General features: G+C 39.3%; 1 protein-coding gene across 2 annotated transcripts; it reads left to right on the forward strand.

Annotated features, from left to right (window-relative positions):
- The first annotated feature begins 5,825 nt into the window (after positions 1–5,825).
- On the forward strand, positions 5,826–27,468 carry b3gnt2b (UDP-GlcNAc:betaGal beta-1,3-N-acetylglucosaminyltransferase 2b). 2 transcript variants are annotated; one of them, XM_058399413.1, is made up of 4 exons: positions 5,826–6,014; positions 16,569–16,652; positions 21,561–21,679; positions 24,091–27,468. In XM_058399413.1, exon 4 carries the CDS (start codon positions 24,109–24,111, stop codon positions 25,303–25,305), a length of 1,197 nt encoding a protein of 398 aa, XP_058255396.1. In that variant the 5' UTR covers positions 5,826–6,014; positions 16,569–16,652; positions 21,561–21,679; positions 24,091–24,108; the 3' UTR covers positions 25,306–27,468. The 2 variants fall into 2 exon arrangements, with proteins under 2 accessions (XP_058255396.1, XP_058255395.1); XM_058399412.1 differs by lacking the exon at positions 16,569–16,652.
- The last annotated feature ends 405 nt before the right edge of the window (positions 27,469–27,873 follow it).

Consider the following 27,873-nt stretch of genomic DNA (forward strand, 5'->3'; position numbering starts at 1 on the left):
CTCTTTGCCCCACTACTAAACTACCAAAAAACATTGGTTGGAAATTTCGGACAATAGGCAAATAGATGAGATACTTTGACATGCAAAACAGCTCAAACTAGTTTTCACATGTTGCAGCTGATTTTACATTTATTGAGATTTCTGCAAATGATATATTCATTTATTGAGATTTCCGATAAGAAGTTGATGATGATATTCAGACAAAACAACCCAGCATGATAACACGTCTACATACATACTAATGAAGTATCCCAGTACGAACGCTTTATTCAGAACAAAAGATACAGACAGATACCGAAACAGAAATGAATAAGATGAGCACTATTTGTGTTGTTTTCTTACAGTGGCATGTAGTCCTGGACTAACGCGCTTCAACACACCTGTTTCAGCTCATCGTCTTATTCTCAGACAGTATAATTGTCAGGTATGTCATTTAAAACAACACTAAAATACACGTTGCTCTGCAGGTTTGCATGATGAGTAGAGTTTTGACTCAATCCTCTCTGACTTCATCTAATTAATCCAATCACACAAATCATCCTCTTCCTCAACAATCGTGTCTAATTAATCTAATCACAGTAACGAGTCTCTCATCGTGCTGCCGTCTGCTATTGTTTCATCTATCGTTCATGAGAAACCCACACTTACTTTGTAAATGCTGTTCCTATTTTTTAAATAGTTTTAATTGTTATTAATAATCATAAGGGAAGAGAGTAGATAGTCCAAGGCCATAATTATTAATTTTAATACTATTACATTATTATTTTATTATTATTATTAATTTAAAAGAGGTGGCTTTTAAGTTAAAAAAAATGCATGACCTTTATTGTACACAGCATTAACAAATTACAAAGTACTAGATTATTAAAGGATCATTTTGTTTTTAATTTTTAAATACTCTTTATTAAAATGTATATACACTTTTTGTATTTATTTTATTTATTTATTTATTTAATTAATTATTTAATTTATTTATTTATTTATTTATTTATTTATTTATTTATTTATTTATTTATTTATTGTTGTTGTTATTATTATTATTATTGATAGCTTTTGTGTCAAAAATATCACAAATAAACATATATATTAATTCAGAGCTATAATGTTTCATTTATAAGAGAATTTAAAAGCAGTTAGTGATCTGTGTGTAATGATCAGCGACTTTATGACCCAAGAAAGTGTCACATGGTGTTCCTGGGTTTGGCTTGGGATCCACCTTGACGCTGAGCAGGATAAACAGGTTATTGAAGATGAAGGAATGAATAACTAATGTGAAATATTTGAAAAGTCATGCTGAGTGTGCCAAGGTGAACAAAAAATGTCCAGATCTCAAATAAAATATTATGTTTTTATCATTTAAAGTGTTCTAAGGTTAGCTGTTCCTTTAATAATTGTGTCCAAACCTGCTCTTACAGGTCAGACCTGGTTTGTGTCAGTATGTTTATTCAGTGACCAGAACCACTGTGTCTCCGTATCCTGGTGAGAACCTTGTGTCATAACAGAATATTTTGGTCTTTACTGTTTAAGTCTGTTTAAGAGTCATTGTCAAAAAACTTGATGCAATCCTTTCATCCCTTAATATACTAGAAATCTCTCTGGAGTTAAGCAAGGCATGGTTGTTGGGACCTGCCTGAGTTTCTCAGAAACCCAGACTCATCCACCCTGCCCATGATATAGCCTCAGATCCCTGTTCTTGGCTGACAAGAAACAAAACTGATGTGATCTCCTCCATCTCAAGGTTTAATTTTCAGTACATGTTGAGATGCTTTTCTGATCACCACGGATGTAAAGAATGATTGAGTTACTGAATCCTTCCTGGTAGTGGAAAACAATCTGGCTGTTTTTCTCAGATTTTTCTCAACAACAATCTATTTTCACCCACAGAAGACTTTGCACTATTCTGTGTAAACTCTGGAGACTGTTGTGTAGGAAAATCCCAAGAGATCAGCACTTTCTGAAACCAGTCTATCTGGTACCCTGGGAATTCTGGCTGTTTTCCCTGAGATCATTGAGTTCAGTTCAGTAAGGGTTTTTGTTTTGCCCTACTAAGGCTGAAATTCTGTCATAAAGAATCTATTTTATATAAATCTATTTTATTGTTAAATCTGAAAGGCATGAATAAATGCCAAAATTAGAAAAGCTGGGCTTTGACTGATGTACTACTGCATTAAGATTGCTGTGCTACTGTTTCTGGGCTTCATTAAGATGATTCATTTCCTTTTATCCTCATAACTGAGCTGATCGATTTATCTTGGTCAGGGCGGTGGTGGTGGATCCGGAGCCTCTGACTGGGTCAGAAGTGAGGTCAGAATACACCTTAACTGAGGTACACACATTCACACACTCATTCACACGCAAAGGCCATTCATCAGAGCTAATCCACATGTTTAATTGAGGTGAGAGGAAACCAGTGCAGTGAGTGAAACCCCACCCAGACGGAGGAAGGGAGCATCTTTTACAAGATTTTTTCATTATTAAGCCATTGCCTAAATGGACAAAAGCAGCTTGTACAGCAAACAAGCTGGCCTGTTCATGTTCACAGACTGGTTCGGTTAATAATTGTCCCAGGTGTTTTATTATCCCCAGGTTTGGAACAGAAAGATAATTATTTGGATTGCGCATTAGCTAATGTGCCATATAACGATGTCTATGTGGTGCTTCTGATTTTCCAATGTAGGGACCAGCGAATAGTGGACTGTTTTAAACACAACTTATTTCTGACTCAATAACAATAACACAGAAACATATACACTGATCAGGCATAATATTATGACCACCTGCCTAATATTGTATCGGTCCCTCTTTTCCTACCAAAACATCCCCTGACACATCAAGGCATGGACTTCACTAGATTCCCTGAAGGTGTGCTGTGGTATCTGTCACCAAGATACTTACAGGACTTAAAGGATACTTTTGATAGATACTGACCACTGCAGACCGGGAACACCCCACAAGAGCTGCAGTTTTGGAGATGCTCTGATTCAGTGGTCTAGCCATCACAATTTGGCCCTCGTCAAACTCGCTCAAATCCTCGTACGCTTGTCCATTTTTCCTGTTTCTAACACATCAACTTTCAACCCACCTGAGAATCGTGTTACGATCAGGAACTGCATCGTTGCTGTGTTTTAGCTGTTCAAAAATACATGCGTTTCCTCTGTACATAGATTCCTGTGTCATTTAGTGTCAAAAACCACACTTAAGATACTGAGCAACAGATACTGAGCAACATGCCATGATTTGAGGAGTGTGTGATGATTTCTGAAAACACTATAGACACCAAAGGAGAACTTAGTTATATGTTCATTTCGATCCTTTTAAACATTAATGTGTAAATTCGGTCCGTTATCCATTGTGCTGTGTTTCTTCCATGGTGTGCTGTGATAATATAAGGCGTGGCAGACCAACGGGCACCGGGGGAATACTTTCATAATGTTCCTCTACAAACCGCTGTGAATGAAAATGACATTGTGAACCGCTGTAAATGAAAATTTATCCTGGCATAGATATGTTTTTTGCTTTGGGCAGACTGTATAGAAGGTTTCTTTATTTGGATTATTACAGAAGCAAACAGAAGAAAAAAGACATTATGTAGAGAGGGAGAGAGGAAGGGGTTGAGGAGACAGGGTGGTCTGTTTTTACCTGCACAATGCGAGAAGGAGGAGCAGAAGGTGTGTGTGTGTGTGTGCACAAAACTTATTTTGAGCCAAATACAGTCTATATATAAATACAGTAAATTGAGCAATATACATATAACCTCTTAACCTCTTTCTTTGGTAATGTTGCATTTATACAGAACACCATAGCGTGAGTTAAGGCTCTGTTCCAAAGAATAGCCTGAACTGGTCAACAATTCAAAAACAATTGTAATTACTCTCTCCACAAGTCAATCAGTGAGCTCTGTGGGGGTTTTCATCTACTCACTTGATGTTCAGTCTAGCTAAACAAAACCAGTGTGTTGTGGATTATTTGTGTGTGTGTTGAGTTTTCTCTCAGAAACACAGCTGACTCCCAGCCCCTCTGTGCCACTCTAAGAGATACAACAAAAGATCTTAACAAAGGAGACCTGACCTGATCGAGCTAATACCCTACTACAGTCTCAGTTCAGCATCCGCTTTGGACCTGGAATACTGATGATTACTGATCCGAAACAGCAAAACCCGACAACAAACGCTGCTTTGTCAATACTAATCCCAAAACTAAGAGTCAACTGCAAAGTCTACACACCCTTGTTTATAAGTGCCAGTTTTGTGTTACTTACAAAATCATATCAGATGACCTACCATCAAAAAACAAAAGTCAAGTGAAAACAAACAAAACTAACAAAAAACTTACAATAACCTGTTTGTTCAACAGTCTACAAAACTTGGCTCATTCCGATTGGACAGTTTGATTCCACCCTTCCTTGCTCTAGATTTTCCCCTCATCATAGGTTTTCAACATTTCAGACATTTCTACATGGCACGCCAATATAGAGCTGGGGAAAAATAGACACATTCCCCCACCTTGTAAGTCAGGTTTTGCTACTCCTACCATCAACAAGAATGGAAGATGATGTTGACAATGTCACTAGGTATGTCAGCAGGGTAACCTGGGAAACTTGTTTTTTTTTTTTTCCACTATGTTGTATTATCATACAATAGTTGTACTACAAATAGAAGACGTCTGTCTAACAGTTGAAAAATAGAAGAAAGGAAATTATATTTTCTTTCAATAATACAGCAACACCGTATATTAATATAGCTTTGAATCCTCCACAGTGAAACACGTGTGTTTAAATACGCCTATATTAAAATGTTTGTTATATTTAGTGGTTCTGGTGCTAATCTGTTGCTTGGAGAAAATATTAGCTCCACAAAAAGACATGCTTCTTTTCTCACGCACCACTTTTCAGTGACACTCTTCAGTAGTGTCAGTGAGGTCTTAGCTTGAGAGTTCACTCTGTGTGTACCGAGATGGAGCACTGCTAAGCCTGGAGGACATCTTACACCTTTATTTGTATGCTCTCGAATATTTATACATTTCTTTGGTAATGTTTCACTTATACACTACACCATAGCATGAGTTAAGGCTCTGTTTCAAAGAATAGCCTGACCTGGTCAACAATTGCAATTACTGTCTCTACAAGTCCATCAATGAGCTCTGTGGGGGTTTCCATCTACTCAAGTGTCACTTGTCGTTCAGTCTAGCTAAACAAAACCAGTGTGTTGTGGATTATGCGTGTCTGTGTGTGTGTGGAGTTTTCTCTCAGAAACACAGCTGACTCCCTGATACAACAATATACCAGCTCTCGCGTATACCGTCTTGCACGATCCCATCCCCGTATTACATTATACCCATTGTACATTGTCTGTAGTCTATTTATTGTTTGTGCACAGTCTTGTCTCTTGTCTTCACTACGTATGTGCGTGTGACAAATAAAGCGTCAAATCTCGAATCTTAGAGAACTAAAGAACTAAAGCTCTGCTGCAACATAGCCAATTTAAAATAGTAATGAAAGAAACACCAAATACTAGTAAATTTCACTATAAAATAAATATTGGCTGGCATGGTTAAAAATGATTATTTGAGAATAATCAAGTGGATTTTCCATTTTAGCTACAACACGCAAACGTGAAACTGTGTTAAACGACTTTAAAAAGTGACCTTTGTCAAAGGTAAGCCAATGAGTTTAGCTGAATAGGATCACCTCCCACCCAGGTGAGCCCCTGTTGTGCATGGAGGCGTGTATGCGGGGCAGATTGAGGGGCAAAATTCGTGTAAAAACCACTGGCGTTCGGCGTTCTGGTTGGTGCACGTTGAGTGAGTGATGTAATTTTGTCTCTCTCTACCCTGCATATAGCCTGACTAGAAGACGACGTCCTGATAGTCCGAAACGCGTTCGGCAGCCAGAGAAAGAGAGAGAGAGAGAGAGAGAGAGAGAGAGAGAGAGAAAGAAAGAGAGCGCGAGAGAGAGAGCGAGAGAGTTTGTAACAACAACAGGATGTAAGGCGCTATCTCCAACGCTGTTTCTGAAGGTAATTCGTTTCGTTTTTCTTAAAGAAAGTACGGGAAAATGTAGGGCTTTTCGGCTTGTTGTGTGGTTTTATTCCTGTGTTTACATTTACTAGAAGTGTACACAAGTTTTTATATTTTTTTGGACTGAGATTTGAAGCTAAACTAACATCTGTTACCGGCTGACGTTTATCTGTCTATCTATGTCTGTCTGAATATATGTATTTGTTTGTTTGTTTTATGGTTTACGCTTTTTCATTGCTCTGTTTCTATTATTCTATCCTGGCAAATATCCTTTAACAGGCTCTGTTTGATTGTTTTCATAAGACGTAATCATTTTCTCGACTTAAAAAGTTTCCAAGCCAACAAGGCTCTCTGTAACCAACGGGCTGGGTCGTGTCCCAAACGTCTCTCCTTTTCCCTACATAGGCGCACTACATTAGAGTGACAGTAAAGGAGTCTTCCACGCGCTACCTGGTGGATAATGAACCCGTTTGAGATTGAACCGTAAAGTCGCGTTACCTTTCGTGGTTTTTTGGCGTTGGACCGGTTCTTTCTCGGAGATTGCTTTTCCCAGGCAGTAATCAATTACAAAAATCTTCTTCTTTTGTTCCAGGGAATCATGCGAGAGGTGTTAAAGCAAATAGTCATGAAAATACAATTCCTTAGCAATTAGTCATAGCCAACTTGGTTGTTTTCCCTAAAATAGTCAGACCCTGTCACTGCGATTTCACTCAGCCGTCTTATTTTTGCTATAAATAGTTTAAATACTATAAATAGTCTGTTTTCCAGCATATGACTGACAGCAGAGCATTGCAAAGTCGCTTGTCTTATGCAAGACCCCCCCAGGGGTCTGTCGATATACCGGTGTAAAGATATACAAAGTTTTTGACTTGTACCGGTAACTGAGCTCTAGATCTGGAAACAGCCAGAAATGTTATTGATGATTTGCTAAAAAAGAAAAGAATGTTGATTTATCATGTACATTACAGAACTATAGTACAGTCAGCTCCAGAATTATTGGCACTGTTGGTAAAGATGGAAAGCTCTAACAAAAACATATCTTCTTTTTAGGAATATCTATCAATACTTGTTTTATAGTATAACAGCACTACAGCTTCGATAACGGAGCAAGCAATCTGAGACACTCCTCAGTACATAATCTCTGCCCATCCTCTCTTTACAACTCTCATCTTTCCCACAGAAAAAACCCAGAGGTTTTCTTTAAGAGGTCAGAGGAATGGGAATGGCTGTGAAAGCTTGACTCAATATGTTGTTTGTGGATTTGGATGTATCTTTCAGGTCTTTGTCCTCCTTGAAGATCCAAAAACATGGGCCAGGTTCTTGAAATAGCTAGATTTTCACCTCTTGGTGTTTCAGGAAGTCGCTACAAGGCTTCCAAAGATTTTCAGAGGAAAAACAGCACTTTAGACACAACAGTGGAGATGCAGCTCTTTTCCTTGAAACCACCCAAACTCTTTGTTGCTAGAAAGATTTATTTTTGTTTGATCTGACCCGAGAGACCAGTTCCAGTAGCGTCTATTGCAGAATAGCAGGCTTTCTTCTTTTCAACCTTTAAATAGTTTGTTGGTGGTGTCTAATTTGCAGACTCGCTACTAGCTTTCACAAATTATTATCCTGGGAGAAACGGATGCCTCTAGCTGTAAAATACACTTTCATCAGCTCCCAGGCAGATTTATTACACCTCAGTTTACATTAAACGTCTGAATTATTGCCTTGTGGGTATAGGCATGTAGCTGTGTTTCACGTTAGTCTGGACACTTTTTCGGTCTTGTTTAATTCGTGTATCCTCTGATCTTCACCATACTGATGAAGGACTAACTGAATCTATCCTCTGTTTCCCCTCATGTTTATGACACAGGAAGTTGTAGAGGACCGCTTAAAGTGAAATAAAATAGAACCGGAAACATTATATTCCTGAAAATTTCTCAGTCACTGATGGTTTTGGTAAGGTACTTTTCAACGAGGGAATTTTTTAAAAAGCTGAACAAATTTCAGATAAAGGTGACATTTCTCTCATAAATTCAGCAGTTTCCACTAATTAACTGCAAAGCTCTCTTCTCCACCTTTTCAAAGGGTGCCAATATTTCTGGATCTGGCTATGGTTTCAATTCAGCTAAGGTTAGTGATATTTTTCTGTAATATATATATAAGTGTAGAAATGATCCTAGGCTGTTTTAGTCATTTTTAAGGCAAAAAACATTTTATTATGCTATGAAGTTGAACTTTAATGGTTTTGAAAGTTCTGGACTTTTGTTAAGAAGATTTTAATGTATATTTTTGGTCATATGCATACCTTTTGACACTTGTGCAGGTCTGAAAGTAAATTTTAAAATAAAAACAAGATGGATATTTAATAGGCAACCTAATATAGACTTAAGGAACTGAATCTGTTAGCTTCAGACAAATTCTCGTCTTCTGTTCAAAAGTAGCCTCGCTCATGTAACGTTCTCACCTTTCATGCATACAAGTAATAACTTTTACTATTACTAGAAAACGTGACAAAAATGTCAAACGTGACTTTACAGTGTAAATGGTAAATAAACCAGAGAAGGCTGAGTGATGTGGGTGGCTGTAATAGATAATCAAGTAGAGCTGAGTAATGTTTACTTTCCCCGCTGCACTTGTGCTTGTGCCAGACTCTTTGAAAGGGAAGTACTGAGTTATATATTTATTATAGCTGTTTTATGTTTGTTTTAATTATTTATGACGATTCACACATTTGAGTGAGAAACGGTCCTCTCTCGTTATGAGACCCAGATCGTCATTTCATGCGTTCGTGTACTGGAAATTTATTTTTTAAAAAAAGAGAGAAGTGAGGTACATTCAGTGAGTCTGATTATGAAACTCTCCCCATTCACACTCTCCCCATTTATTCTTTCTGTTGAAACATCTGTGTCGAAAGCATGCTGCTTTTCCATTGTAGTGGAAAGCCTGTTGAAGGTTTTTGCATTTTTTTTTGCATTAAAGGTTAACACCGGCTGTCTGAAGCGCAGTAGTGAGTGGGTTATTCTCTGGAAAAAACTTTCGCTCTGATCCCCCTTCTGTCCTGAAGGGGAAAAACCGCACCAGAGGTGAAAGTGATGATCATTAGAGGTCACAGAGAGTTAAGGTTTAACCCTCCATCTTTCTTTCATTTCTCTGATGGTAAACTCACTCTCTTCTAGCCAGGTTTTCATATTTGGTTTTTTTTTTTTTTTTTTTTATTGTTTTCAGAAAGCTTGCTTCATACTTTCACTAGAAAACTGCTTCAGGTGTATCATATGTTCGAGAATGAGGAATACTTCCCTCAAGTAGGAAACTACTATTTTTCCCACTTGAGAGATGTTGTTGCTCAGCTTGTGTTTGGATGTTCCACCTCTTGTGATTCTCTGTCCATCTGAAGTCCTTTTTAAGATTCCTTGAGTCACGAGGAGCAATTTGGCTAGCTAAACGCTGTCATTTATTTATAGCTTCTCACATGAGTAACTCTCACATGCTGAGAACTGTTATTTCCCCACTTGACTATCCCGATGATGTGCGCCAATACTAATGATGTTAATTCATTTAGATTTTTACTTACTATATATTAGTAACATTTCACTGGGGTTTTCATCACGCTCACAAATAATCTCCAATGCCACTGCAAAGCTTAGGTTAGGAATCTGATGTGTTGTCTTTGGTCCTGTTTTTCTGAGCTTGCTGGAGCATATCTGTTCTCGAACAAATGAGCCTTGGACCTGACAGAGTGCTCTCAAATTGCACCTCTCAAATTTTCGCCAATGCTCGGGATTTCATAAACGGCTACACGTTTATGTGCAGGTTATGGAGTTTGGAGTAGATTCTGTGGCGTAACATAAATCTTATCACTAGGAGAGCCTTTGACTAGGCTATTTTTGGTCAGTGTTTATGGTCTCAAGATAAAGCCTGTACTAAGTCAACATTAGGACACAAGAATAGATTTATCAGTGAGAGCTTGGGTTGTTCTTGCATTTTTACTTTTATTCTATGGTGAAATTCCGCTAGCTTTTCTAACAGACCCCTGACAGGGTGTGCACCTCACTAGGTTCATTTATACGTCCATGGTCGCTCACTCTCAGTAAACATCATTTAAAAGGGGTTGTGTGTTTTTGGTTGTGTTTTAACTAGGCTGTGGAGCTAATGAGCAACCGGTGCTTCTGGTGGGAAATAAACATGGGAAAGATACAAGGTGCGGTCAGGGCTCCATGGTGGTGTGTTGTTAAAAAACGCTGAAGAAGCAGCGATGGCTCAACAGATACAGTGAGAGAGTCACCAAGTCTAAAATGATCAGAATCTAGTATTCAAGCATTTATCCTGATCGTATTTGTACTAATTACAAAGCAAGACTTATCATTACGTATGAAGCTTTGGTTCTCAGCTTTACAGTTGCCTGAATAAAACATAAATTCTGCTAATTTTACTGATTAAGTGGTATAGCGTCATGTGAGGTAGATTTATTCACCATTAACTCCAAGAGATTTCAGGAGCTCTGATTTTCTGAAAGGGAAGATTTTCGACTGACTTACATTTACATTTCTGGCATTTGGCAGACACCCTTATCCAGAGCGACTTAATTTTTTTTTTTTTATCTCATTTTATACAACTGAGCAGTTGAAGGTCTTAAGGGCCTTGCTCAGGGGCCCAGCAGTGGCAGCTTGGTGGACCTGGGATTCTAACTCGCAACTGACTGATCAGTAGTCCAACACTTTGCTCACCAGATCCCTCTTCTGTGTCAATTAAAATATTTATATCATTTTACTACTACTACTATTACTACTACTACTACTAATAACAATCAAAATCTTCCCCATTTTTGCTTACAGACAGTCTCCCATTCATTTTGTCCTAAATGAATGATTCATTTTATTTGTCATTTATGTATTAGCTCTCTTATGGTATAGTCCTATCTTCTTTGACTGGTTTTCACAAAATGTCCTCATTGAGGTCTCTAACGTAGTGAATTAGCATGAGGATGTGTTCTTGACAGATTCCCAATCATTTCTATAAGCCGCTCTATATAAGGGCATCTGATAAATAATACGCGGTAATTGTAATAAACATAAGCATCTCCATGTTATATTCCAAATATAGTCATGCAGTAATCCGTGTAGATGAAATGATTTGAAGTCAAGACGCAGGTGACATTAGTTAGTCCTCTTATGCATAAATGGACACGTGCTCAGGAGCAGGAGTAGGATAAAAACACTGTTATGAATTTACAGGATTTTCACAAATACCTATTTTTTCCTGTGTAAAATGATTCACAGATAATTCAGTTTCTATCCAGATTGATAAAAGAGGCCCGTTCTGAGAAGGTGAGAGAGTTTCTGTGAGGAAACCTGGCATGCTAAGCCAACAAACAAACAAAAACAGCAGTGTGCAGCAATGTTTAAAACACATCACTGATTATTTAGGTTAGTTCTGGTCAGCAGCACCGTGTTCGTTATGTGTGATAAAGCTAGAAACAGGCTGTAATGCTTTGACAGTTACAGATTAAACAGAAAAGTGGGATTTCAGCGTTGTTCTGCCCCCCGGTGCAGAAAAACTTTATAGAGGGTGCTTCATAGTGAGTCCAGAGAGAGGAGTTTGGAAAATCACAAGTGGATCCAAAAGGGATGAGAGCCTCCGGAGTAAGGAACACGTTTGACATGTACTGTGAAAATGGTGAATCTGTTACAACCCTGCTTGTGATAAACACTTCTTATCTGTTCAGCTCACTTTACTTGCTTTGGAATAAATTACTAGCAATAAAAAGGAGGCTTTTTTTTTTTTTTGTCACAGCAAATTATTTTCTTCACATTCTTACCTTGTCCGGAAGCTGAGATCGGACCACGTGAGCCGAGGGTTAGGGTTTGCTCATTCAGCTTGGTGATGCTGAAACAGCCCACCTTCTGATAAGTAACCATAGAGCCAAACCTAACCTGCTCTCCTGATTCGTGCTGCTCGCCTGTTTTTCATAACAGCCACAGCTGTGGTTTTCTTTCGGCCTACAGTGGCAGACATTCTACATATTTGACAATTCTGTGTCTGTTAATTAGCACTGTGTTTTTTTTTTGTTTTTTTCTTTTGGTAGCCTGAGACCGGGTACATGTCACATTCCCTCGAGTCCTGCTCCAGGGGAATCCTGTGATGTCACACTCCCAGTTAGCAAATTCCACACAGAGGCCCTTGGGCTGCTCTCATTTTCCACCAGCATGGAAAATAACTCTGAGGCTTCTCAGAGCATGAAGAGTATACACACACACACACACACTGATATACTCTCTCGTGGGGCTGAACTATACAGAGAGCCATGTCTGTTACTGTGTGTGTCGCTTAGTAGTGTGTGTAGTTTAAAACGGGAAGTCACTTGCTTTGTGTTTTTAAGGACATTTAAGATGGTGAGTGGTTCTGTGGCATTGAGACAAAACCTTGAGTGATTTTGTAGAAAACTACAAAGTGTTTGCGCGGCAGGATCGCTTGTAATGATAAAAGCTTGATTGTAAATCAGTTAGCATGACAGCTTGCTGTAATTAGAGCGATTACTCGCCGTTTTGTGGCGCTCTAGCCAAATTACTACACTGCTGTTTGTTATCAGCAGGTTTCTCTGTATTTAAGGACGCCGTGCCATTACAGCAGTCGTGGGAATGTTTGATGCTTCTGTAACATTAATGATTGGCTCGCTGGTGCATGGTGATAGTAATAAGTTGAAGCGGTTCTGTCTGACACATTTTAAATCTGTAAAAGTGACCCGAGCTTTGTCACTCGTCTTAGAAAGTGGTGGGGAATTCCTGGTGCTTAGACGTGTGATTCAAGATAAAGATAACATACACAGCATGGTCTGTGCATCTCTCTCTCTCTCTCTCTCTCTCTCTCTGTCTCTCTGTCTCTTGCTGTCTCTGTCTCTTGCTGTCTCTGTCTCTCTGTGCTTTTGTCTCTGTCTCTCTCTCTCTTTGTGTGTGTTTCTCTCTCTCTCTCTCTCTCTCTCTCTCTCTCTTTCTCTTTCTGTGTCTTTGTCTCTCGCTGTCTCTCTCTCTGTGCTTTTGTCTCTCGCTCGCTCTCTCTCTTGATTTTTTTTTTTAATAAAAAGTTTACTATTAAATTAAGGAAATATTGAATACAGCATTATTCAATATGTTTATTATACTTTTTTAAAAATATATTTCCCTTTTTTATTGCAGCATTACACTTGTTTTGTGCTTTTTTGAGCAAACCCACACTTTTTTTGGGTGATATCTCACTTCCCTCATTACCAGGTTAACGATGAGGTAGGCCACAGTTTTAGTACTCTGACATATGCCTTCCCTTGAGATTACCTTGAAGAACTTTTCTGAAACTGAAACTCTTCAGAGGTGTTGCTTTGCAGATCTGGTGAATTTGCATTGCAGCTCTGAGCAGTGCTGCAGACGATTGTGCTTTTTGACCCTTGTTCTATATCGGACCCATCTACTCCCATGGCACGCTGGTATCTCCTGGTTACAGTGTTATCACACACGGTCACGGCGATACCAGATACCTCAGACATCATTCCTAATACGAGTTCCTAACGGCTTCTTAGAATAGACGAGCGGTGACCCTCCGTAGTCGAGTGTGTGTGATCACTCCAGAAAATGCCATGTATTGAGAAACCATCAGGAAGCCTACTTTACTGGCAAACCTTACTTGTTGTGAAATTGAAGAGCAGCTGAGCTTGAATCCAGTCAGACTTTCCAAAACTGGATGTTCTAATAGTTTCAGGCTCCTCATGCTTTCCTGAAAATTCCGTGGCATTCCTGAGAAATTGCACAGAAACCGAGGCACTCCCATATTTACGCGCAATGTTGGTAACCACAAATATATAAATGCTAAATAAAGTACTCTGCAAAAATGTGCATTGAATATAAACATGTATGAACAAAACAAGCCCTTAGACTTCCACCGAAAAGCTTGTTTTTTCCCTTCCCAGTACAGCATTGTTCTTTGAAAAGAGCTGTATCAGATCACTATATGATAATCTGGTGATAACTACACATATATCTGAACATCTGTGTTGTTACACCCATGTTATTACATTGTCATTATTTTCAAACACTTGTTATACACACAATACACCCACATGTTATTACACTCAAGTTATTACACACAATACCCCCACACATTATTACATGCACATGTGATTAAACACATGTGTTATTACACACACATTATTAAATGCACACATTATTATACACGTTATTAAATACACTCATTATTACAAACACGCATACTATTATTCGCACGTTGTTAAACGAATACGTTATTACATACAATATTATTATTATTACACACACACGTTATTTATCGCATGTGTTATTACATGCGTGTTATTACACACACATCACACAGTTATATGAATGTGTGATAACGGTTAAACTTAGTACTTCAGTAGCTTTCAGTCAACCGCAACTACACATCTCTACGTCTCTAGAGCATGAGAAAGAGGAAGTCAGGAATTTTTTTAAAGTGTGTTTAAAAATACTGCCTCGGATGCTGCTGCGGCGCTCTAATTACACTTTAATCCATCATTTCCCCTGCATTGGAGACATTATTTACTCAATTAAATTTTCATAAATGTATTGTTTTAAGATACGGCGAACCTGTCATAAATTTTGTTTACAGTATTAAAGTTCATAGCAAATTTTGATCTGTTCCGACAAATCTTTTCAGTCATTTTTCAATCTTCATGAGACTTTTCTCCAGAAATTTCTAAGAATTAAATCAGGAAGCTGGTATAGTGAATTGAAACAGGAAGCCAGTAAAGTGAATGAAATCATAAAGTTAATATAGTAAATAGTGACATCGGGACCACAAATCGAATACTGAAGGTGGTATTGCGAGTCGAATCGTGAAACTGGTACCTCGAATCAAATCGTGGAGCCAGTAACGTGAATCAAATCACGTAGCCAGTATAGTGAATAGTAAAGCCGTTATTGCAAAACGTATAGTGAAGGTGGTATTGTGAATCAAGTCGTGAAGCTGGTACCTCGAATTGAATCGTGAAGCCGTTGTTGTGAATCGAATCCTGAAGCTGGTACCTCGAATTGAATCGTGAAGCCAGTACCTCGAATTGAATCGTGAAGCTGGTACCTCGAATTGAATCGTGAAGCCGTTGTTGCGAATCGAATTGTGAAGCTGGTACCTTAAATTAAATGGTGAAGCTGGTACCTCGAATTGAATTGTGAAGCAGGTAACGTGAATCAAATTATGAAGCCTGTATAGTGAATCGTGAAGCCAGTATTGCAAAACGAATAGTGAAGGTGGTATTGTGAATCGAATCGTGAAGCTGGTACCTCCAATCAAATCGTGAAGCTGGTACCTCGAATGGAATCGTAAAGCTGGTACCTCGAATCAAATCGTGAAGCTGATGCCTCAAATTGAATTATGAAGCTGGTATTGTGAATCGAATCGTGACGCTGGTACCTCAAATTGAACCGTGAATCTAGTAACATCAACTAGAATCAAATCATGAAGTCATTATAGTGAATAGTGAAGCCAGTACTGTAAATCAAATCGTGAAGCTAGTATTGCAAATTGAATTACAGAGCCAGTATCATGAATCGAATCAGAGCCGGTATCATGAATCGACTCATGAGTGTACCGTAACACCACTACTCTCTGACTAAAGCTTAGAGGTGCTACTGAACACAAAAGCTAAACACACTAAATTATCTGAAGATAATAAGATGCCTAGCTGGTGGCATTTTCCACGTCTACAAGGGAGATTTCTATATTACACAGAAAATAGTGAGAATAATTTATGATTTGCAGAACATCTCCAAGCTCCGATCATTACCAGCGTAGCCTAATATTGAAACAGGAAGCAATACATCAACTGCATGTGTCATCCTGCAACCCTTTCCTCCTACGTTTAATGACCCAGTTTTTCTAAATGAGTCATTCTCCAGCGATTAGTCGTGTTCCTCCTTAATGTCTTGGGTTAGTAGTCTGTCTCATGATTTCATATCCCAGGCTTGGCAAGCTGCATCGTACAGAAGTCTGAGATGATGGTTGACTCGACCACAGACGGAGCTGATGTTAAACGTAAATAAAAGCACAGATAAGTTGTTAATTGCAAGATAATTGAACGACCAAACGTCTGAACATCTGTACATGTGCGTAGTGCATCCGACGACGCCATTTAAATGTAGACAAAATAAGGGCCGTCATGAGACAGCCGAATTTAACTTGCAAACGCCTGGGGTGCCGTGTCGGTTTAAGCACGAGGATGCACACAAGCAGTGAGGCTTAGCTTTGACAGGGTTAGTGAGTACGGATGGGTTTCGTACACGACACGGTGCGCCTGGAGCAGGAAGATGCTGATTGTGAGAATGGCCTAGACAAGATTAGACAGCACATGAACTACTTTCCAGATCGCTTGATTGGGGGGAAAAAAATCTTCAGCATTATTAAGGGAAGGAGTTTTGTGTCATTCTGCCAAAGGATTTCTTCACTATTTTTGGAATCAAAAGTCACTCACTTGTAGGCTCTTTTGTTACACTGTCGAACGAGTGAATATGATTTGTTAGATTTTTACATAAGTGAGTATTTGCATATTCCAGATAAGGATCTTAGCACTCCTGGACGTCTCGTAAGCCAGACGGATCTACAGCGGTGCCTTCTACTTATCTGCGCATTGCATCACGGTAAATCCTTTTCTTAGGAATGCTTCTTTCTGTTTCTTATGTCCAGCGCTGGCGCACGTGTGACTGGTAAATAGAACCCTAGACGGTTTCTCCATGTGTAGCTGTAAGGTATGACAGGATTGTTGGTTGTTTTCAGGCTTTTCATTCCGGCGTTATAACGTTATTCTGACTGTTCAGTGATTGAAGATGCTGAAGATACACGCAGTGTAAAAAGGTGTGTGTGTGTTGGTCAGCCCACATACAGTCCATACAGTCTGATGTTATGGTGTGGGTAAGCAGATTGTTCACCATCAGTCCTAGGAAACACTGTGATATTTGCTTGGATGGTCTAATATTACTCACTGTCTTTCTTTTCACCTTTTTTGGTCATAACACTTGGATGTTATTGCTGCGTGATCTGTGTTTAATCCACTCGTAGTTCACTCTGCCAAAACAGGATGACTGATGAGGGCAAAACTCGCTCTCTTTGTCCTGTTTAATGGTCATCATTAATGCTCCTCCAGCAGGTCTCGCACTCATCTAATGTTTATCCATGACCGTCTTCTTCAAATGAGACATCAGCAAGGAATGAAGAAAGGCCTAAAAACCCTTGTAAGATGTGGGTACATGCTTCCAGAGCACTTGCTATAGCCAGAAAAAAAATATCATATTGGCATTACAGTGTAGTGGTAGTATATGTTAAAATGTGTGTGGCAGCCTGGAAAAACCCTTCACATGGTGAGATTTAGAGGATTTTATTATATACTGTTATATGTAGCTCTGTTTAGGAGGTTTTTCTGAACTGAAAGTTTCCTGTTTCTCTATTGCATGCCTTTCAACCACAAGTCTACAGAAGATGCATCATTTCCAGTAACTGATCTTAGCAAGCATTGATGCTCCCTGGTTTTTGTGGTGCATTGTGGGGTTTTTCTTAGGGAGCGAATGTTCCAGTGCATTGAGATTGAGACAGGCAGACAGACAGAGAGCCCTTAATATGGCGACTCCATGATAAAGCGTGCTGACTGCTGAACTAGGGAGCTGATTGAGACGCACTCAGAGATTTCTCTTCATGAGCGTCACAGACATTTTACAGTCGTTCAACAAGAAGAATATATTAGCATGTGACCATCTAGTAACACGATCAGAACACGACTTTCACCAGGAAAAGAGATGAACTAGCGAACTGTTGTTTTTCTCAAGCAGCATTAATCAAGCAACATGAAAAAGAAAGCTTTAACATGATAAAAAAAACACATTTCCATAGCCAAATATTTCCCAAAATATTTTTTTGTTTTCTTAAATTATCCTTATTATGTCAAAAACACAAAATTACACCAACCTCAATTAAATTTAATTATATTTTTTATTTGTTTACTGCCAGATTTAATTAATATTTTTATTTTATTTTATTTTATTTTATTTTATTTTATTTTATTTTATTTTATTTGTTTTATTTGTTTTATTTGTTTGGTGCTAATGGCACAAAAAAATAACCACAGAAATTTATCTGTAAGTGTTTGAGTCACATGAAGCACCTTGTAGTAGTATTTTGCTATAAATTCATTCATTAAACTCTAAAAAAAAATTATACTGTTACAAAGTGGTGATGTACTTCTGTAGTTTTTTGGTCAAAAAGTGTCAGAAGAAAAGTCCATACCTGGCAAGTCTGAATGAGATGATCTAACTCACATTATGGTTAAAGATACCCTGAATAGAATTGCCTTTATTTATTCCCAACGCCAATAAAATACCCACAGAAATCTATCTATAATCTGAGTCTCAAGTCACTAAACATTAAAATATGCTTACTTGTTAATTGAGCACTTGTGAAATAGTGTGAAAACTGTCAGCCAATCAGATTGTCCATCTCAGTCTTTATTTTTATAATGATCTACACTTTTATAGTGTAAGTTATAATTATCTACACTACTAATTATCTTTTATCTATTATATTTTCATGACCTACAATTATCTTAATTTAAGATATTTAAGTTAAACCTGCTGCTATTTCACAAAGAAAAACATTCTGTTCATTGAAGTTTTGTGTAAACAGAAGGCGAGTGTCAGCATGTTGTAACCGTCACTACATTTTTCTTCCACCAAGGGACATTCTTCAGGATAGATCCTAAGCTTGTTCTTCTGCTTTTCTCCATAACATGAAAAGCTGCATTTTTCTTTTGTGGCTTAAGAAAGTTAACTCTTTTTTTTTTCATAGAGACCAAAAAATAGAGTTTGCTCTTGTTTTATAGTGTCCTTGTTCAGCATTGACTGTCTTTGTCATGTCCCTCTCCACAGTGGTGGTTAACATGAAGCTCACACTGAAAGTAGACACTCAAGGGTTTATGAATTTGTAGAGTTTCGTAAGTATTTCTGTTTCTCTCTAGCTGACTAGGGGCAGTATATTCGTAGAAAAGTTCCTAAAATGCTCAAGTAAATGTTGATATCCAACCGATTTCAGCTCTCTGAGATGCCACAAGTGCTTGTTCATAAAGGTCTTCAACCACTAAGATTCTGTGTAAGGTTATCCAACAGAGAGAAATACACACTGAAAGCCAGCAGACTCTTTATATCAGACTCACAGCCATAAAAATCATTCATTTATTGATCCTGGTTGAAAATGTCCCCTAAGTCCATTTCCATGGAAAATGTGTTTATAGCTGTTATAATGTAAGTGAGAACAGGAACGCTACTTAACATTATCGATAGAGATAGAGGGTGGATAGAGGGCAGATAGCACCCAACCACCACCCTTTGCTACCCGGTGACATGGCAGTTTTGAAACAATGTGGTTGGGTGGCTTCACGTGTCTCAGAGGAAGCATGTGATAGCCTTCACTCTCGCTCTTGGTAGCCGTCATATGATAGGATATAGTTGGCTGGTGGGTGGGGGGCAATGCACTTTACGTTCCCTAAACCAGTGCAAGAAAGCAAGCAGAAAGGTATGCACTGTGGTTTAACACTCATGAAAAGATTACCCAACATGTCGTACCTGATTCTGGTTAAAGCTTCACGATGATCTAACTGCGTGGTTGATTTTTAATAAAAAAAGATCTATTGAAATTATTAGAGAGTGGAAAAAAAGTGTTATCTGCTCTCGTGATCATTCTTTTAGACTAGCTTACTTCCTTCTCTCACTCTCTCTCTCTCTTCCTCTGTCTCTCTCTCTGTATTTCACACATTCACGCTCTCGTTCCTTAAATGTCGATGTGCAGCAGATGCAGTTGAACATGACATGCCAGTACACACAAGTGCCTTCAATAGAACGCGTGTTTGACGTTTGGCGCCACATGAAGGTTTTCTGCAGCCTAAATATTTAGCTGAAGCTTCAGGCGCCGCTTCAAGTCATCAGTGGTGAGACGAGGGAGTTTTTACAGTTTGTTCTGTGACTCACACTCAGGGATTCGAGGATCTGTGCTCTGTTCAGCGTAAGAAGCTGGATTTGTTCAGTAGCCGTAATCGTAAGGCCCTGAGGGCGAATAGAAGCTTCTGGTTGGTCAGAAGACAGGTTTCGAGTCATGATGTTCCTGAAGAACAAGAAACCATGCAGTGGTGTTTTTCTATACGTGTTAAAGTGGTGTAATATGAAGGCAGTTGAGCGGTTTGTGTAGCATCCTTTTTGATCATCAGTGAAAATTTGTTAATGAAAGGCAATCAGTAAAGATATATTTGTTGTTATTTATACGCTCATAGATATAAAAGGTTAGTTAACATCATTTCAGTGGATGTTTCTGACTACTAATTAGCACCACGCTAGTCATACGGTACCTCAGCGCTATTCGATCCACAATTCAGACACAATTAATTTTGTATATAAACAATAAGGACATGTTATACAGTTCAAAAATGGCACATTTCTGTGCTTTTAAATTATTTTCTTTTTGTAGTATGTCAAAAATAAAATCCATGTCGGCGAGTCTGTACTAGGTTATATAACTCAGGCACTTTGAGGCAAGTGGAACGTTTGTGTCAATTTGGTTCTTGTCCAAACGGCTCCTGCCGAGCTGGTTTTGGAAAATTGCTGCTAGCTTTCCACATGCACAAGTGTGTGGAGTTTTTCATCACAGTGATGAAGTGAGCTTTACTTACTCCACATCCACTCTTATTATTATTATCCAGTGTAAATAGCCCTGCTCTGTGTTTTCTGTGTTTACACACACACACACACACACACAGAGTTATCCAGGTAGAGCTAGAGTACAAAGACTGTAGTAAGACTGTGTGTGTGTTTCATAGTGTATAAAGTTTGAGATCATATTCAGATTTGAGAAGCGAACACAGAGGCTGATGTTTTCCTCCTTCTTTTGTTGTCAGTCTTACAGGAAAGGAAATCAGATTGGTGAGCATTACAATCTGTTAAATCGGTGTAACTGATCTATTAGCAGTGCATTCGAAAATATACCCCAGTCAGTAGTAATCGTTCTACTGAGAATTAAACCATGTGTAGGGTTTGAAGGAGCAGATTCTAGGCTTGTTTTCAACTGACTTGATCAAGCAAATGAGGAACAGTGCATGCGGTGATAGAGGTACAAATGTGGCAGATGGAGGTGTTGGTTTATTTAGCAAATAAAATTGGATAAGAGACGGATGATTATGTTTGAGCATGATTGGTCAACCAGCTGTTCTCATGACCACAGGCAAACAGAGTACAGAGCGGGAGAACGTAGCGCTGGTCTGCGAGTAAAACTGATGTTTAAGCTTTTTGTTTTTGTTTAACAAATGATCACGTGTGCCGTGAGACTCGGTACTCTCGCACTTCCCCGGTTAATTAGATGGATTAGGTAACGAGCACAAGCATGCTGCCTAATAAGTGCATGTGTGTAGCTGAACTGGCTGGTTCACATAATTAGTAAGATGTCCTGATTATTCTGGCTGCTCTTCATTCTCTGAGTCCCTAAACGCGATGTGTGTGTTTTTCTTTTTCCCACCACAGATTTCTGCCTCGTTCCAGTTCTCATCTGCTTAAGTATTAGGATGGGGTAAAGACCGAAGTGGACACTTTTACCATATACACCTGTAGCATCGCCTGTCTGCCTTCTCCCCTGACTACAGGTAAGGCTACTTCATACAAATAATCAAATGCAACACCTCTCTTAAATTATTTGATGTTGCTTCATTTTATTATTGAAAGATTTCAAGTCTGAAATTCTGAATCCACCAAGCTGTGTGTTGTGGTAAAATGCTAAAAGTACCTTCAAATAAGACTTTTATTCAGCAGTCGTGCTGAAACGTAATCAGAAGGCTTTTTACGCCGAAATTGGATCACCGGTTTGTAATGCACCACACGTTTGTTTCTCTTTTAGGCTGCCTGCAGATGTCCAACGGCAAAACCTCTTTGTGGTTTGGGCAGAGCCATTGTCATCTCTACTGAATAAACATTATGCCTACAGGCAACACCACCTCTTAGATTGGTGAATTCGTGCTGCACATGAAGGTCTTTCCGATATTGACCTCTTTAAAGCAGTTAGACCAGTAAGATTAGCCTTCATACATGACCTAGCAAAGGCATGACCGCCTTTAACCATCTGGACCTGTTTAATGTTACTGTAACGACATCAAACTTGTCTACTCGTGTCTCTCGGACTAGGTTTTTCTTCACATCCGTCAGCTTTAAATGTTAGACATGCAGTTAGCATATGTTAACTATGCTTGTATATGATATGCTTGTATATCAAGTGATATCATCATCTACCTGCTTATAGGATGTTCTAGTCGTTATTCTAAAACATCACAGGACACCTGAATAAACCTGTCTACTGACTGCACCCAGAACAATGGAGTCATTTTAGAGTAGAAGCAGTTCATATCATCATGGCTGCTCACAGTATGGGAAGTAAAAAGAGCAGCAAATTTTCCCACCTGTATAGCTGGTGGGGAAACAAGTAAAGTGTTGGTTGAATTTGCATATGTAAAAACTAAACAAAACCGTGATGAGATTGCAGAGATGTACAGCACTTTATAGGAAGGCTAAGCAGTCTGTACGTGCAGGACGGTACACCTTTTTATAGCTCGAATTTAAGGAAAGGTGTCCTTAGACTACTTTTGAGACTACTTTGTTCTTTTAGATCAGCACTTCATGCAGAAAGTATTCAAACGAAGCTTTGCACCAACAAAGAAAACCTAATGCAAATGCTTTGTAGTGTCCTACACCTTCGCTGTGAAGCCTTAAATAACATAAATGTTAAATCTGTGAGGTCAGTGTAGTACGTAAAATCGGAGCCGTAAGACTACAGAGGGTTTCATACACAGACTGGACTGATGACAAACTCTCATCTATTTGCTTTTATTTCCTGAAAATGCAGGATTCTCCTGAACTTGACTAAATCTTTCCGATGCTGGGCTGCTGGCTGTTGACAAAAATGATTCATATTTTGGTGTAAAGCTGATATTTCCTCTTAAGTCCGGCTCATAGACCAACACACTGCTTATGTGGAAGAAACTTGGACCACACCTTTTCCTCTTTCTGCTTGAAATAAGCTTTTTTTTTTTTTGTAACAGAAACAATCACTGGCTCAGTTTTTATAAACCGTTGGGCAGTTATTTATTATGCGCTTTCTAAATCCATTTCATTGTTCGTGTTTCAAGTAGGGAACAAAAATAAGCCTCTGGAGGAAAAAAACATGTTATTGTCATGTATTACAATGTGTAATTTGGTAGTTTCAAGAGAAAAATCCATTTAAAAAGACGCTTCTGTTTCTACTTTTTGCTATTTTCTATTACTTCTGTCCAAGAGTGTGTATACCGATGCATACAGTAGTTTATGAGGTCTGCTTGTCTGTTGTTTTTGTAATTCAGTTGCTCGTCTGTTCTCTGCGAAATGGGATTTGATGTAAGTCCCTAAAGCATTTCTCTCTTGAGGGACTAGAAATACAGAGCACATGATGGTTATAAACTGTGTTGATTTCTATTTTCTGTGAAGTAGAACAGCAAAGAGAGTCACAAGACAGAGGTGTAGAGATCGGGGGAAATGAGCAACAGGCCAGAAAGCAAAAAGTAAAGCAGAAAAGAAGTGGTTAATGGAAATGAGAGTGCTTAGTTGTGTGTTTGGGGAGCGCAAGAGTGCACACAATAGGGAGGTCAAGGGCATAAATACAACTGTGCTGCAGCATTACCTGTCTGGTTGCTAAGACATGGCTGCTTTAGTTGGAGAGAGAAAGGGTGTCAGAGAGAGAGAAAGAAAGAGAGAGAAAGAGCGACAGTGAGAGAGAAAGAAAGAGAGAGAGTGCAACAGAGAAGGAGAGACAGCGAGAGAGACTGCCAGACAGTTCAGCTCAAGCTCCATGGAACAACACTAGACTCAGCTCTAATGTACAGTTTATATTACTTGCAAGTTGATGTGTATAACTTTAATAATAGTTTGTCTATTGTCTCCTTGCATGAACAAAAATGTTTTTGTTCACTGATGAAGCTTTACTTCATGTTGACTTTCATCACACGTGTCTCTCTGCTTCTCTGTTGTCCAGGTGGTGAATGCTGACACCATGCACGGACCTCGAAGAAAGCTGAAGGTCATCGTGCTGACTATAATGACTGCGTTCTTCTTCATCATTGTGGAAGTTTCCAGGAGCGCCAACCAGAATGCAAACGGACGGCACAAAATCCGAATCCCCACCAAACCGTTCTGGGGCAAACTGGCCCCCAACAATGCCTACTGGAACCGGCAGCAGCAGAAGCTGGACCATTTGAACAATCCGATCTTGAACGGACCAAACGCCTCACTCGGTGGCCTGCCTGACTGGCTAAACGACACGGTGGCCCAAGACTCCTGCAAGCCAGACTACCGGGTTATGACACAAGTAAAGAATTTCAGCTTGCTTCCAGATCGTTTTAAAGACTTTTTGTTGTACATGCGATGCAGGTCATATCGCATGGTCGTGGACCAACCTCAGATATGCAAAGATCAGCCGTTCCTGTTGCTGGCCATCAAATCCTTGGCGTCTCATTTCGACCGTCGTCAGGCGATACGAGAGTCCTGGGGTCGGGCCGGCATTTTAGCAAACAAGACCATTGTGACTGTATTTCTTCTTGGCAACGCCACTGCTGTGGACCACTTCCCAGACTTATCACCAATGTTAGATTATGAGAGCTCCAGGCACGGAGACATCCTTCAGTGGGACTACAGGGACTCCTTTTTTAACCTGACCGCCAAAGAGGTCCTTTTCCTTGAGTGGTTCAGCACTCACTGTCCTAATGCTAGCTTCATATTCAAAGGTGACGACGACGTTTTCGTCAACACTTTACTTATTATAAACTTCCTCAAGGGTCTGTCCCCTGCCAAGGCACAGGACCTGTTTGTTGGGGATGTAATAACCAATGCTGGACCTCACCGGGACAAGAAGGTTAAGTACTACATCCCTGAGAACATTTTCGTAGGGAGGTATCCACCATACGCAGGTGGTGGAGGGTACCTTTACTCCGGAGAAGTGGCCAAGAGGCTCCATGGGATCATGAACAGGGTGCCATTGTACCCCATTGATGACGTCTACACGGGCATGTGCCTGAGGAAGCTGGGACTTGCCCCGGAGAAGCACAAGGGTTTTCGTACTTTCGGCATTGAGGAGAAATACCGTAACAACCCGTGTGCTTATAAGAGCCTGATGCTGGTTCACCCAAGAAGCCCACAGGACATGATTAAAATATGGGCGTGGCTTAAAGACCCTGCTTTAAACTGTCAGTAAAACTTCACACGAGGCCTTTCAACAACCTCAGGGTTGCTAGTCTGTATTTGGCAGCTAAGATAATAATAATTATTATTATTATTATTATTATTGATCGTGTGAAAGATGAGCTAGGCCTGTTTGTGCATCATGTCTCCGAAGTGATCAAAGCTAAAGGAGAGCATTTCAAAATTATTTTCGTTATGTATATCTCCAATAGTGTTAAAGCTTTTTACCCACTGACCGCACGCCGCTCCGTCACAGTATGTGCGATGTATGTCGTGTACGCTAAAGACGAGTGGGATCATGGGAAGTTCAGCTGGTTTGAACTTGGTTCATTAGAAAAAACAAACTTGATCTCCATAGACAAGCATGCTATATTATTATTATTTTTTAATTTATCGTCTGCTTGTGTGACATAGGACAGTAAGTGTTGGTAAAAAAAACTGCTTGTGCTGCTTGTTCCCAAAGCTTGAATCATGAAGGTTAAAGTAAAGCATTACACAAAAACACAGGACCTGTAGTAATCAGCTCCACTTGATTAATGTATTGTGAAACAGTCAGCTTATCAGTGGTTGTTCTCACACACGTTTGGCAGGTTTCATTTTTTATTTTCAAGGTTCACTTTGTGTCACTAATGTTTGATTTGCCTGTTTTTTTTGTTTGTTTGTTTTTTAAAGAGCGTTATTCTGCTCCGAATGAAATGGGCTTTGTTACAGTTCCACTTACAGTTCAGGTGAATTTAGGTCAGAGAATAAGTATTGTGGGTCAGGACAGTTTTCTTGGTCACATTATGACGTTAAATGGAGCTGTTGTTTGTATGCTGGGTTATTTATTACTTTTGCACACTCAGTTTCTATGTTTCGAATCGAATCAAGATGATACATTAATTACCGTCCGTCAAGCCAAAGTGCATCAGACTGCATCAAAATTAATTCCGTTCGCCTCTTCAGATAGAAGCTGTACAAAACCAAAACACTTGTGCCTTTCACCGATAAAGTGAGCTTCAGAAGAAGAGCATTTTTTTCCCCATTTCAGTATTCGTCTGTCTGTGCCCGGAATGTGACGGAAATTAAACCGGATCGGATTGTGTGGTTTGTTGATCGTTTGGAAATGTTTGTCGAAGACCCGTGAGCTTGACACTCTTATCTTTTTCCTGTCCCATGACCGAAAGGGGCGCCGCTTAACGATCTCTCTCGCTGTTCTGCCACCACTGTGTGTTACAGTTACACCTGCTGGGTAGGTGTTACAAGCACACCCTGCTCACCTTTTATTGATCAAGACACTGGATTCCTTTTCCTATGACGTGGCACTCGTATCCAAGTCGGTGCCGTAATGCACTGTCGGGTCATTCCCCCCCCACGCGTTCTGACAATGTTCTCCTCTGCTGAACCTAAAAATCGAAATTTTGCACATATCGCTTGAAGTAATGTTTACACACCAGGATGGGTTAATAAGTAGTCAAAGAGAAATTACTGTATTTATAGACTGTATAGGTTTAACTACCATTATTTATAAAAGCTTTCCGGTTAGAGATCTGGGTCGGGAATCTTGGAGTTCTCGAACCAGGACAGAGCTGATTCCAGGAGTGATGAACTTGAATGCTTGATTATATGTTTCATATTTCAATAGACTTACTTCTCTCTGAAATCTCTTTTATACATCACTGAACGCTCAATAAAACCCCAACCCTCGTGCTAGGGTCTGGTTATTTCAGTGACCGCTTGCTCATACGGACCAAATATCAGACTGTTATTCGATTACATGTTACATTATATTGAATAGAAAGATTTTAATTGGGATCTGATGTGTAATTATCTGGTAATAGACGTTATCTGAAAATGCTGGGAAGGAAATGGTTGAGGTCTGAGCTCCATGTGTTCGCACCAGTCAGACTTGGTTTTTTGGTAACTTTGCCGATTCATGTGTCTTTTAGCCGAGTCACTCAGGTCTCTGTTTTCTGTAACTAAAAAAAAAAACACATCGAGCATTTTTATAAGAGTGCCATAATAAAACGAACTAAAATCCTAATCAAAGCCTGTTTTATAACTTAACAAGGAGACACTTACTTTTTTTAAATATTCCAATGGGTTTCTCTTACTGTTCTTACTGACAGGTTATAACTTGTGCACCTTTTTGTTTGTGTTTCTCTGCCTGATTTAAATAAAAGAAATCTTAAATGGTTTTGGATGTACAGGTTACTCTCTCTCTCTCTCTGTCTCTCTTCCCATCTTTCTCTCTCTCTCTCTCTCTCTCTCTCTCTCTCTCTGTCTCTCTTCCCATCTTTCTCTCTCTCTCTCTCTCTCTCTCTCTGTCTCTCTTCCCATCTTTCTCTCTCTCTCTCTCTCTCTCTCTCTCTCTCTCTCTCTCTCTGTGTGTGTTCTGTGCCGTTTGTAACTTCATGTTCAGCTTGTTATCTAAGTGACAGTGTTTGCTCATGCACCTGCTTTTATTGCAGTGGGAAGTCTATAATTACAGCCACATGCACATTCAATCTAGACAATTTCAGTAAGGGATTAGTCACAGACGCTAGCAAGAAACGAAAGTTAACCTTCTCGGCATCATGCTTCTACCACCACTGTGCTTCAC

This window comes from Hemibagrus wyckioides, linkage group LG09 (assembly GCF_019097595.1).
Source record: "Hemibagrus wyckioides isolate EC202008001 linkage group LG09, SWU_Hwy_1.0, whole genome shotgun sequence".
Lineage (NCBI taxonomy): Eukaryota > Metazoa > Chordata > Actinopteri > Siluriformes > Bagridae > Hemibagrus > Hemibagrus wyckioides.